Source organism: Podarcis cretensis (assembly GCF_951804945.1).
Source record: "Podarcis cretensis genome assembly, chromosome: 12".
Classification (NCBI taxonomy): domain Eukaryota; kingdom Metazoa; phylum Chordata; class Lepidosauria; order Squamata; family Lacertidae; genus Podarcis; species Podarcis cretensis.
In genome coordinates, this window is record NC_137181.1 from 3,382,333 (window position 1) to 3,395,012 (window position 12,680).

Sequence of the window (12,680 nt, forward strand, 5' to 3'; positions counted from 1 at the left end):
ATCACCATCATCTAGGTGGCACCCATAAGGACGAGATGGGCCGATTCAGCAGCCAAACCCTTCTGCAGTTGCATTGTGCTGGGCCTGGGGGTAACCCAAGAAACGCGGTCCATGTCCAGTCCAGAATCCAAAGGTTCTGCTAGGAGTCAGTCCGACGGGGCCAAGGTAGGACACGAGGCAGGAAACCAGGCAAGGACAGGTACAGGATCTCAGGCAGGATCTAGCATACAGCAATGTTGCTCCCGCAACCTGGGTTTGGGTCCGACAGCCTTTTATCTCTGTCGGGGTAATGGCCGGTCCTGATCCCCCGGTGACTCACCTCCCTGTTTCGCCCGAAGGCGAGCACACCTCCTGCGAGTACTCAGCTCGATCCTTCTCCCAGACCTGAGTCTCTGCAGCTCGGGAGACGTCGGTGGGTTATTTGGACTACTGCAATGCTCTCTATGTGGGGCTACCTTTGAAGGTGACCCGGAAACTACAACTAATCCAGAATGCGGCAGCTAGACTGGTGACTGGGAGCGGCTGCCAAGACCACATAACACTGGTCCTGAAAGACCCACATTGGCTCCCAGTAAAAGCTTCTTTGGGGAAGATTCAATGTTTAACAGACCACTGTATTTTAATACTTTGTCGGAAGCTGCCCAGAGTGGCTGGGGAAACCCAGCCAGATGGGCGGGGTATAAATAATAAATTCTATTCTATTCTATTCTATTCTATTCTATTCTATTCTATTCTATTCTATTCTATTAGCTTCCAGAAGATTTATTGAACCAGTATATTAAGCTGTGAGTACACCATAGATCTAGTCTGTGGCTTCATTTAATCCCCCTTCCTAGTGAGGGACGCAGGTGGCGCTGTGGGTTAAAGCCTCAGCGCCTAGGACTTGCCGATCGAAAGGTCGGCGGTTCGAATCCCTGCGGCGGGGTGCGCTCCCGCTGCTCGGTCCCAGCGCCTGCCAACCTAGCAGTTCGAAAGCACCTCCGGGTGCAAGTAGATAAATAGGGACCGCTTACCAGCGGGAAGGTAAACGGCGTTTCCGTGTGCGGCTCTGGCTCTGGCTCTGGCCAGAGCAGCGATGTCACGCTGGCCACGTGACCCGGAAGTGTCTCCGGACAGCGCTGGCCCCTGGCCTCTTAAGTGAGATGGGCGCACAACCCCAGAGTCTGTCAAGACTGGCCCGTACGGGCAGGGGTACCTTTACCTTTACCTTTACCTAGTGATCCCTTCATTTGTTTGCTACCGTTGAGCCACCGTTTGCCATTACCCTCCAAAAACTTCTTCCATGGAAGGCGAGTCGCACAGAGGAAGCCGCTGTAAACAGGATCAGACCACGTGCTCAACCAAAGGAGAATTGCTCCAGAAGCTCTGCAAACGCCATCTTGGCAGTCGAGATAACCCCACCATTAATTGCTAGTTGTTGTAGCAATGAGCTCATCTATGTTTAGATTCACTTGCTCTGATATAAGCTAATTTGCTTTGATGCTCTCCTTATCTGCGGGCTCAAGGGACTGGGCTCTGAGCCCAGAAAGAGGAGCTATCTGCAAGGTCTGAGCATTTTCCACCTACGCCTTCATCTGGGCAGGTGAAATGACATTTGCTGTTTTGTGTATAATATAGGCATGTTGGCTTGGGTGCGGACAAGCCATCTCCTTGCTGCGGTGTCCGTCCCAGGTCTGCAAATGCTGGGAGACATGGCAGGCTGCTTTGCTCTAAGTCTACACCTTTCTTTAATAAAGCACTTGAACGGGCCATTCTGATGTTTTTGACATCCTCCTTTGGTATCCTTGCACCCAGCCACTCCTGGGAGAGCTACTTTGCGGTTGGAGGATAGATGGCGGCTAACAGATTGAGGTTGAATCCTGACAAGACAGAAGTACTGTTTTTGGGGGATAGGAGGCGAGCAGGTGTGGGGGACTCCCTGGTCCTGAATGGGGTCACTGTGCCCCTGAAGGACCAGGTGTGCAGCCTGGGAGTCATTCTGGACTCACAGCTGTCCATGGAGGCGCAGGTCCATTCTGTGTCCAGGGCGGTTGTTTACCAGCTCCACCTGGTACGCAGGATGAGACCCTACCAGCCCGCGGACTGTCTCGCCAGAGTGGTGCATGCTCTGGTTATCTCCCGCTTGGACTACTGCAACGTGCTCTACATGGGGCTACCTTTGAAGGTGACCCGGAAACTGCAATTAATCCAGAATGTGGCAGCTAGACTGGTGACTGGGAGTGGCCACCAAGACCAGTCCTGAAAGACCTACATTGGCTCCCAGTATGTTTCCGAGCACAATTCAAAGTGTTGGTGCTGACCTTTAAAGCCCTAAACAGCCTCGGTCCAGTATACCTGAAGGAGCGTCTCCACCCCCATCGTTCTGCCCGGACACTGAGGTCCAGCTCCGAGGGCCTTCTGGCGGTTCCCTCACTGCGAGAAGCCATGGGAACCAGGCAGAGGGCCTTCTCGGTAGTGGCACCCACCCTATGGAACGTCCTCCCACCAGATGTCAAAGAGAAAAATAACTACCAAACTTTTAGAAGACGTCTGAAGGCAGCCCTGTTTAGGGAAGCTTTTAATGTTTAATAGGTTATTGCATTTTATTGTTTTGTTGGAAGCCGCCCAGAGTGGCTGGGGAAACCCAGCCAGATGGGCGGGGTATAAATAAATTATTCTTATTCTTATTCTAATAAATGGCAACTAGGCATTCCGTTTTGACAACTGTAGCCCTGGTTTAAGGGAGCCATTTGGCGCCTAGCTGATATATATATATATATATATATACACTGCCTGCAGCCTGGGAGACCAAAAGGCTTCTTTCAACACACGGACTCCGAAGCAACTCTCTTTCTTTCATCGGCCAGGCCAGGAGCAGAACAGACAGCCGAAAGTGTGACCTGGACTGTACAATAGACCGTTTATTCAAATGCACATCTATATACATGGATGAAGAGGCCCCCCTCCATGCGTCCAGAGATGTTCGCAGCCACTTCCCTTCAGAGCATCGCCAAGGTGGCTGTTGACGAGGACCGGCAGAATCGCTCCCTCCCAGCAGTTAATCCGTCAATTGCCCTTGTGAGCGCCTGTGTGTCTCTTGTTCTCCCTATTTTGCCATTTCTTCAGCCACTGCCTTGCCCATCTTGTCTTTGAGGTAGGCAGTCTTCTGCCACTCTGACTTCAGGTCAAGCCATTCGTAATAGGGAACCTGCAACAGGTGGAGGGGAAGAGAGAAAGAGGAGATGATAATATTTATTCATTCATTCATTCATTCATTCCCCACCCATCTGGATGGGTTTCCCCAGCCACTCTGGGCGGCTTCCAACAAAGTATTAAAATACAGTAGTCTGTTAAACATTAAAAGCTTCCCTAAACAGGGCTGCCTTCAGATGTCTTCTAAAATCTGGTAGTTGTTATTCTCTTTGACATCTGGTGGGAGGGCGTTCCACAGGGCGGGTGCCACCACCGAGAAGGCCCTCTGCCTGGTTCCCTGTAACCTCACTTCTCGCAGGGAAGGAACCACCAGAAGGCCCTCAGAGCTGGACCTCAGTGTCCGGGCAGAACGATGGGGGTGGAGACACTCCTTCAGGTATAGTGGACCGAGGCTGTTTAGGGCTTTAAATGTCAGAACCGACACTTTGAATTGTGCTCAGAAACTACGCCAGGCATCAGCTAGAAAAGCCCTGCCGGGCATTGCATCTATTTCTGGACAGAGAAGATCAGCCAAAGATTCTCATATTCATTTATGAAACATCAGCTCTGTAGTTGTTCAGAATCTGTTCAGTATTCAGGCATTTCAACAGCAAGCGACATAACCCAGTTAAAAGGTAAAGGTAAAGGGACCCTTGACCATTAGGTCAGGTCGTGAACGACTCTGGGGTTGCGGCGCTCATCTCGCTTTATTGGCTGAGGGAGCCGGTGTACAGCTTCCGGGTCATGTGGCCAGCATGGCTAAGCCGCTTCTGGCGAACCAGAGCAGCGCACGGAAACGCCGTTTACCTTCCCGCTGGAGCGGTACCTATTTATCTACTTGCACTTTGATGTGCTTTCAAACTGCTAGGTTGGCAGGAGCAGGGACTGAGCAATGGGAGCTCACCCCGTTGCGGGGATTTGAACTGCTGACCTTCTGATCGGCAAGTCCTAGGCTCTGTGGTTTAACCCACAGCGCCACCCGCATCCCTTATAACCCAGTTAGTATCACAGAATTGCACTAGAATTAAAGAGGTTTCTTTAGATATTGATAGACGGGAGTCATTAAACCCCAGCCTTTGGGGAAGAGTTCATATACGGAACTCCCTCGACTGGCTTGGCTTCCAGACTGGGTTGTGTCTGCACGTGACACAGAGTGTTTTCCTGATCAGAAGCCCTTCGCCATGAGCATCTTGTAGCCACCTTGGCTTCTAAGCACCTGGGGATTATCCAGAGTGCCTCTGAGCTAGTGGGGCTGGCAGGGAACGGTGCCACGGTCTACCCAGACAGCCGGCCAGCGATAATCTCTGTCCCCTTCCACCCTGGTGACTCTCAATGCCTCAACTTTCCACCCAACTTTGTACAAACAAGCGGCTGGCCGGCACCTGGAGGAATGAAAGCCGGAGGATCGGTGGGCCGTGGGAAAACGCAGTCGAGTCGGAGCAAACAGATTAAGGGCTGAAACAACGATAGCCAGAGGGTTAAGCGGCCTCACGCAAAAAAACGGTGTTTATTAGCAGAATGCAGAGACAGGGACGGGCTGCTGTTTTCAGCAGTTTTGGGAATCAGAGCAGAGCGCATGTGCTTTTGGCTTTTTTAGATAAGCCTGTGGTGACCTCAGATATGCAGATGACACAACCTTGTTGGCAGAAGGCGAGGAGGAATTAAAGAACCTTTTAATGAGGGTGAAAGCTCAACATCAAAAAGAACGAAGATCATGGCCACTGGTTCCATCACCTCCAAGCAAATAGAAGGGGAAGAAATGGAGGCAGTGAGAGATTTTACTTTCTTGGGCTCCAGGATCACTGCAGATGGGGACAGCAGCCGCAAAATTAAAAGACGCCTGCTTCTTGGGAGAAAGGCGATGGCAAACCAGGACAGCATCTTAAAAAGCAGAGACATCACCTTGCCAACAAAAATCCGTATAGTTAAAGCCATGGTTTTCCCAGTAGTGATGTATGGAAGTGAGAGCTGGACCATAAAGAAGACTGATCGCCGGAGAATGGATGCTTTTGAATTCTGGTGCTGGAGGAGACCCTTGAGAGTCCCATGGACTGCAAGAAGATCAAACCTCTCCATTCTGAAGGAAATCAGCCCTGAGTGCTCACTGGAAGGACAGATCGTGAAGCTGAGGCTCCAATACTTTGCCCAGCTCATGAGAAGACTCCCTGATGTTGGGAAAGATGGAGGGCAGAAGGAGAAGGGGACGACAGAGGACGAGATGGTTGGACAGTGTTCTCAAAGCTACCAGCATGAGTTTGACCAAACTGCGGGAGGCAGTGGAAGACAGGAGTGCCTGGCGTGCTCTGGTCCAGGGGGTCACAAAGAGTCAGACACAACTAAACGACTAAACAACAACAACAACAACAACAACAACAACAACAACAAGTGGTGACCCCTGAACTTACACATTGAAAGCACAAATTTGGGGATTGGGCTGAAAGAGCATGCAAGTCCTAGTCCTGTGTGTTCTGTCCAGTGTGTTCGTTGTTCTGTATGGGACAATCACAATAAAGATTACCGTATTTTTCGCACCATAGGACGCACCGGACAATAGGACGCACCTTGTTTTAGAGGGGGGAGAACAAGAAAAAAAATTCTCCCCCTCTCTGCCCAGCGCCCCTTCAGCGAAGCGGCAGGAGGTGCTGCGCAGAGAGGGGGAGAATTTTCCCCCTCTTGTTTTCCCGCTCTAAAACAAGGTGCCGTTCAGGCGGCTACCTTGGAAGCCTGGAGAGCGAGAGGGGTCGGTGTGCACCAGGCTTCAGGTTCCTTTCGACCTGCTCTTTGGGGCTGGCGGGGGAAGCCTACCACCAGCCCCAAAGAGCAGGTCAGGGAGCAGCGGAAAGGCGCAGCGGAGAGGCTGCTGCCACAGTCGCGCGTCACCTCTCAAGCCGGGAGAGGGTCACGGGGGGCTTCTTTAGCTCCGCAAGCGCTCTCCCGGCTGGAGAGGTGGCGCGCGGCTAAAGAGGCTCCTTCCATAGCCGCGCGTCACCTCTCTAGCCGGGAGAGGGTCGCGGGGCTATGGTGTCTTCGCTCCATAGGATGCACACACATTTCCCCTTCATTTTTGAAGGTGAAAAAGTGCATCCTATAGAGCGAAAAATACGGTATCGTATCGTATTATATCGTGATATGGCTCTAATCGTAGAATCACAGACTTGGAAGGGACCGCAAGGGTCATCCAGTCCAACCCCCTGCCATGCAGAAATGTTTTGCCCAATGTGGGTCTCGAACCCACAACCCAGCCATTAAAGTCTCATGCTCTCCTAGTCCAGGGCCGTATGACCAGCAGCCTCACGCGATACATTTTTATTGACTGCGTTTATATCCCATCGTTTTCCTCCAAGGAAACGTACGTGGGTTTCCCTGCTTCCCAGGTTTGTTGTGGAGATTAAAAGAGGAAGGAGAAAGACCATGTATGGGGGAAAAGGATAGCAATGGGCACATAGCTCAGGGTTGCGTATGTGGACAATCACCCACCTTGCCTCTATCCTCGCAACAACCCTGTGAGGTTGGTTAGGGAGAGATAGTAACCCTGTACGGACGGCTGCGATAGCTCGGTAGGGCATGAGACTTTCAATCTTAGGGCTGTGGGTCTGAGCCCCACATTGGGCAAAAGATTCCTTCATTGCAGGGGGCTGGGCTAAATGACCCTCATAATCCCTTCCAACTCTATGATTCTACAGTTTGAATCCATAACATAAGAACCAGACTCGGAAATGCTCTGATCTGCTCTGTCTCACACACAGCATCTGCCATCCTTCAAATAATAGTAATAATAATAACAATAAAATTTTATTTATATCCCGCCCTCCCCAGCCGAAGCCGGGCTCAGAGCGGCTAACAACAATAAAAGTAACGCAGCATTCTAAAATCCATTCATTCTAAAATCAATTCAAAATCAAATTCATGGCAAACATTGGGCTAGAGTTCTGTGAGGATTACCAAAGGAGGGGGGCAGGCTGTGCCTTGGCCAAAGGCCTGGCGGAACAGCTCTGTCTTGCAGGCCCTGCGGAAAGATGTCAAGTCCCGCAGGGCCCTAGTCTCTTGTGATAGAGCGTTCTACCAGATTGGGGCCACAGCCAAAAAAGCCCTGGCTCTGGCTGAGGCCAGCCTAACCTCCCTGCGGCCCGGGATCTCCAAGATGTTTTTATTTGAAGATCGTAAGGTCCTCCGTGGGACATACCAGGAGAGGCGGTCCCGTAGGTACGAGGGTCCTGGGCCGTATAGGGCTTTAAAGGTTAAAACCAGCACCTTGAACCTGATCCTGTACCCCACTGGGAGCCAGTGCAGCTGGTAGAGCACCGAGTGAATGTGATCCGGCGGCGAGGACCCCATAAGGAGTCTCGCCACGGCATTCTACACCCGCTGGAGTTTCTGGGTCAGTCTCAAGGGCAGCCCCACGTAGAGCGAGTTACAATAATCCAATCTGGAGGTGACCATCGCGTGGATCACAGTGGCTAGGTCAGGGCGAGAGAGGTAAGGAGCCAACTGCTTAGCTTGGCGGAGATGGAAAAAATCCGCGTTTGTTATAGCTGCAATCTGCGCCTCCATGGAAAGGGAGGTGTCGAAGATTACACCCAAAGTAGGAGAAGGGGGTAAAGCAGTCTTCTTTGCAAGACTGGAGTCAATTTATCCACAACCGCCTTTGCCAACCGGGTGCCCTTGAGTTGTTCTGGACTGCAACTCCAAAGAGGACCAGCCAGCACGGCTTTGGTGCGCTGCTGGGGGCACCAGGTTGGCAGAGGCTGATCTGCAAAAAGCAGACTCTCTCTTACACACAGAACCACATGGAAGGCAGTTCAGCACGAGCTCAGTCAAGGCTAAACAGCGCATGCGGGGGCCTGTTGGAGGGTGCCTGGCCTGTGCTCCCCCTCCCCTCCTGGCCCCCAATGGGGGGGGGGGAGGCGTCAACTGCGTCTGCATCCGACATCTCTCCACCCCCCCACCCCCTTTGCCCTTTCCTCCAAGCTGCCGGAGAGCAGACCAGGGGGTGCCGAGGACTGCAGAGCTATAATTGCTTCCAAGGAGCTAAATAATGTATGATCGCTGTTTGAGTGCAGCCTCTGCCCCCCCTCTTCCCCCCACCCGACCCTGGAGCCCTCCCCCGGGCAGACTGACGCCAGAGAGGAAGAGAGAGAGCGGTCAAGATCCAGGAGGAATGGCGGCGCTCCCCCTGCTCCAAGCCACTCCTGGGGAACTGGGGCAAGCGGACGCAGGGCTTTCCGCCATTCCCTGGTGGGGGGAGAACAGGGGAGGGGCACAGAGCAAGGGGGGAGTGCTCCAGTCGTATCTCCATCCTAAACCAGGCAAAGGCAGGCTGCCCCCCCCCCACAATAATCCTGCCCACCGTGACACAAATCAAGGGCCTTTCCATACACCCTTTTCTTTTACTCTCTTGCTAGAAGCTCAGCGTTGCCCTCACCCGTTCTGGAAGGCTCCTATAGAAGGGTCCAGTACGCACAGAGACTTGGCGCCTGCCCATTAATAATAATAATAATAAATTTTATTTATACCCTGCCCTCCCCAGCCAAGACCGGGCTCAGGGCGGCTAACAACCAATAATAAAAACAAGTTGATTAAAATGCAACTTAAAAAACAAGATTAAAATACAGCATTAAAATGCAGCCTCTTCACAGGAGGAGAAAGGAAAAAAGAAAGAGGGGGAGGGAATCAAACTGATTCTAAGCCAAAGGCAAGGTGGAACAGCTCTGTCTTGCAGGCCCTGTGGAAAGAAATCAGATCCTGCAGGGCCCTAGTCTCGTGGGACAGAGCATTCCACCAGGTCGGAGCCATCACTGAAAAGGCCCTGGCCCTGGTAGAGGATAATCTGACTTCCTTGGGGCCCGGGACCTTTAAGCTATTATTATTCATGGACCTTAGGGTCCTCCGTGGGGCATACCGGAAGATGCGGTCCCGTAGGTACGAGGGTCCTAGGCCGTGAAGGGCTTTAAAGGTCAAACCCTTAAATCTGACCCTGTACTCCACCGGGAGCCAGTGCAGCTGGAAAAGCACTGGGTGAATATGCTCCCATGGCAGAGACCCCGTGAGGAGCCTCGCTGCAGCATTCTGCACCCGCTGGAGTTTCTGGGACAGCTTCAAGGGCACACCCCGCGTAGACAGAGGCAGAGGGTCTTCTCGGTGGTGGCGCCCGCCCTGTGGAACGCCCTCCCATCAGGCGTCAAAGAAATAAAGAACTATCTGACTTTTAGATGACACCTGAAGGTAACCCTGTGTCAGAAAGCTTTTTAAGATTTAAAGTTTTATCATGGTTTTATATATACTGGAAGCAACCCCGTCAGATGGGGGGGTACAAATTTGTTGTTGTTGTAAATTTGTTGTTGTTGTTGTTGTTAGTGGACCACAAGCTGAACATGAGTCAATGGTGTGATGCAGCGGCATAAAAAGCTAATGCTATTCTAGGCTGCATCAACAGAAGTACAGTGGTACCTCGGGTTAAGAGCTTAATTCGTTCTGGAGGTCTGTTCTTAACCTGAAACTGTTCTTAACCTGAAGCACCACTTTAGCTAATGGGGCCTCCTGCTGCTGCCGCGCCCCCAAAGCACGATTTCCGTTCTCATCCTAAAGCAAAGTTCTTAACCTGAAGCACTATTTCTGGGTTAGCGGAGTCTGTAACCTGAAGCGTCTGTAACCCGAGGTACCACTGTATAGATCAAGAGAAGTAATAGGAAGAACTTCCTGACAGTAAGAGCTGTTTGACAGTGGAATTTGCTGCCAAGGAGTGTGGTGGAGTCTCCTTCTTTGGGGGTCTTTAAGCAGAGGCTTGACAACCATATGTCAGGAGTGCTCTGATGGTGTTTCCTGCTTGGCAGGGGGTTGGACTCGATGGCCCTTGTGGTCTCTTCCAACTCTAGGATTCTATGATTCTATGAATAAAGGTAAAGGTAAAGGTACCCCTGCCCGTATGGGCCAGTCTTGACAGACTCTGGGGTTGTGCGCCCATCTCACTTAAGAGGCCAGGGGCCAGCGCTGTCCGGAGACACTTCCGGGTCACGTGGCCAGCGTGACATCGCTGCTCTGGCCAGAGCCAGAGCCAGAGCCAGAGCCGCACGCGGAAACGCCGTTTACCTTCCCGCTGGTAAGCGGTCCCTATTTATCTACTTGCACCCGGAGGTGCTTTCGAACTGCTTCTATTCTACTTTAGTCAGCCCACATCTAGAACACTGTGTCCACTTCTGGGCACCACAATTTAAGAAGGATATTGACAAGCTGGAAGGAGGGCAGAGGAGGACAATCAAGACAAAGGGCAGTATACAAGGGTCTGGAAACCAAGCCTTATGAGGAACGGTTGAAGGAGATGGGCATGTTTAGCTTGGAGAAGAGAATGAGAGGTGAGACGGATGCCATTTTCAAATATCTCAAGGGCTGTCCCGTGCAAGAAGGAACAAACTTGTTTGCTGCTGCTCCACAGGGGAGGACCCAAACCAATGGATTCAAACATTGACAGTAGAACGGAAGACCTCAGAAGGTGATTCTTTGAATTGCTGGAGGAAATATGGAGTGATGGGAACGTACAGTCATATGTGGTGGGATTGTCCGTTAGTTAATGAATTTTGGAAACAGAAATATCGGGAATTGTGGGTAGGAAGGTGGGAATATCTAAATTAATCGTTCTTATTAGTCTGAGTAGCACCGAGTTGAAAACAAAAAAGGAATGCAAATTGGTGGTAACTGCAGCCAGACAGGTTATAGCGAGTAATTGGAAAAATGCAGAAGAGCTAGGGGTGAACCAATGGAGGGAAAAACTGAACAATATTAGAATTTTAGAATATCTAACTGTGAAGATACACAGAATGAAAGGGTTTAAGGTCAGTGAGAAAGAGGAGGATTGATTTGAGAAGATATTGAATTATTTGGGTAGGTGTGAACAATTTGGGGCAATTAAAATGTTAACAGTTAAATAAACCTTGTGGGTGGAGAAGTGTTAACGTATATAAAATTGTACATATGGTTGATTTGAATATGTTATTACTGATATACCCAATGTATCAGCCACCTGGGGTGGTTTCACTATTTGTGTTTTGGCTGTTGGTAAAAAAGAAAAAAAAATTAAACATTAAAAAAGAACATGGAGCAATCGCTGAATTCGCCCACCCACAGCCCAGCAACTCACATCAACAACCAGGAAACCGGAGGCTTGGACATGGCGTCGGGCCATTGCAAAGCGCCCCAGCAGGTCTTTGCTCCGGTTGCTGAAGTTTGGGAACTCCCATCCGAGGAAGGCAAGCCTGCGAGAGAGTTTGGGGTGGGACGGGGAGAGAGAAAACAGAACTCAGCGCCATCATGCACTCCCAATACCGTATTTTTCGCTCTATAAGAGAGGTTGGACCGCCCTGGATTAGAGGAATTCATGGAGAAGCCTATCGATAGCTACTAGCCCCCACCATTGGAAGAAGCAATGCTTATGTAGACCATGTAGGCTGGGTGATATATCGATATACTGTATCATCCAAAACTGGTTTGCAGTCCATATCGTGGCATCGATTTCCTAATTTTTGCGGGGCTTTTGTATAATTCCCTATTAAATTTTTCTGTTTTACATTTTAGAATATTCATTTAAACAACCTTGAAATATCAATGACTTCCCTTCTTCTCTTTCCACGGTTCATTTTGCATACCATAAATCCCTGCATATTTTACATAAACTAAACCATTCAGTACTCCATTATTACATCCGTCAAAACTTATTTACACTGTAGAATTTATCTTAATGCTGCTGCCGTTTTCAAGTGTACACAATTTCCCCCCATATATACAAAAAACTTTTTCCAATCTTCTTTAAACTTACGTTCTTCTTGTTCTCTTATTCTATATGTTAAGACTGCAAGCTGCGCATACTCTATCAGTTTAAGTTGTCATTATTCCTCAGTTGGGACTTTGCTCGTGTTTCCTAATTTTTGACCTGGCAATATATCACGAATCGTGGTGTGTGTGTGTGTGTGTGTGTGTGTTTCCTGCAAAAACCACGTGGGGAAAACCATGAAGCTAGCCAATGCCTCTACAGGCATTGTGCTATATCGGTATATTGTGATGGTGCTATATATATATATCACAAAGTTGAAAACCAGATACAGTGGTACCTTGGTTTATGAACTTAATCCGTTCCAGAACTCTGTTCTTAAACCAAAGCGTTCTTAAACCAAAGCGTGCTTTCCCATAGCAGCGGGGGACTCAATTTACAAATGGAACACACTTGACAGGAAGTGAAACATGCTTTGCTTCCAAGGCAAAGTTCACAAACCAAAACACCGACTTGCAGCGTTCTTAATCCTATATTGGCTCCCAGTACGTTTCCGAGCACATTTCAAAGTGTTGATGTTGACCTTTAAAGCCCTAAATGGCCTTGGTCCAGTATACCTGAAGGAGCGTCTCCACATCCATCGTTCGGCCCGGACGCTGAGGTCCAGCGCCGAGGGCCTTTTGGCGGTTCCCTCATTGCGAGAAGCAAAGCTACAGGGAACCAGGCAGAGGGCCTTCTTGGTGTTGGCACC

The 12,680-nt window shown here is 50.2% G+C and overlaps 2 protein-coding genes across 4 annotated transcripts in view; both read right to left on the bottom strand.

The window, feature by feature from the left end:
* The window catches only part of ZNF653 (zinc finger protein 653), a 126,813-nt gene that overhangs the window by 38,451 nt on the left and 75,682 nt on the right, over window positions 1–12,680 (bottom strand). The gene's annotated exons all lie outside the window — the stretch shown is intronic.
* Window positions 2,883–12,680, bottom strand: part of TBRG4 (transforming growth factor beta regulator 4) — a 38,434-nt gene continuing 28,636 nt past the window's right edge. Inside the window, exons 10-11 of the mRNA XM_079946792.1 lie at window positions 11,303–11,417; window positions 2,883–3,187 (exon numbers count right to left, since the gene is read on the bottom strand). Coding sequence (XP_079802918.1) covers window positions 3,086–3,187; window positions 11,303–11,417 — 217 coding nt within the window. The 3' untranslated portion in view covers window positions 2,883–3,085. The remainder of the gene's footprint in view (window positions 3,188–11,302; window positions 11,418–12,680) is intronic.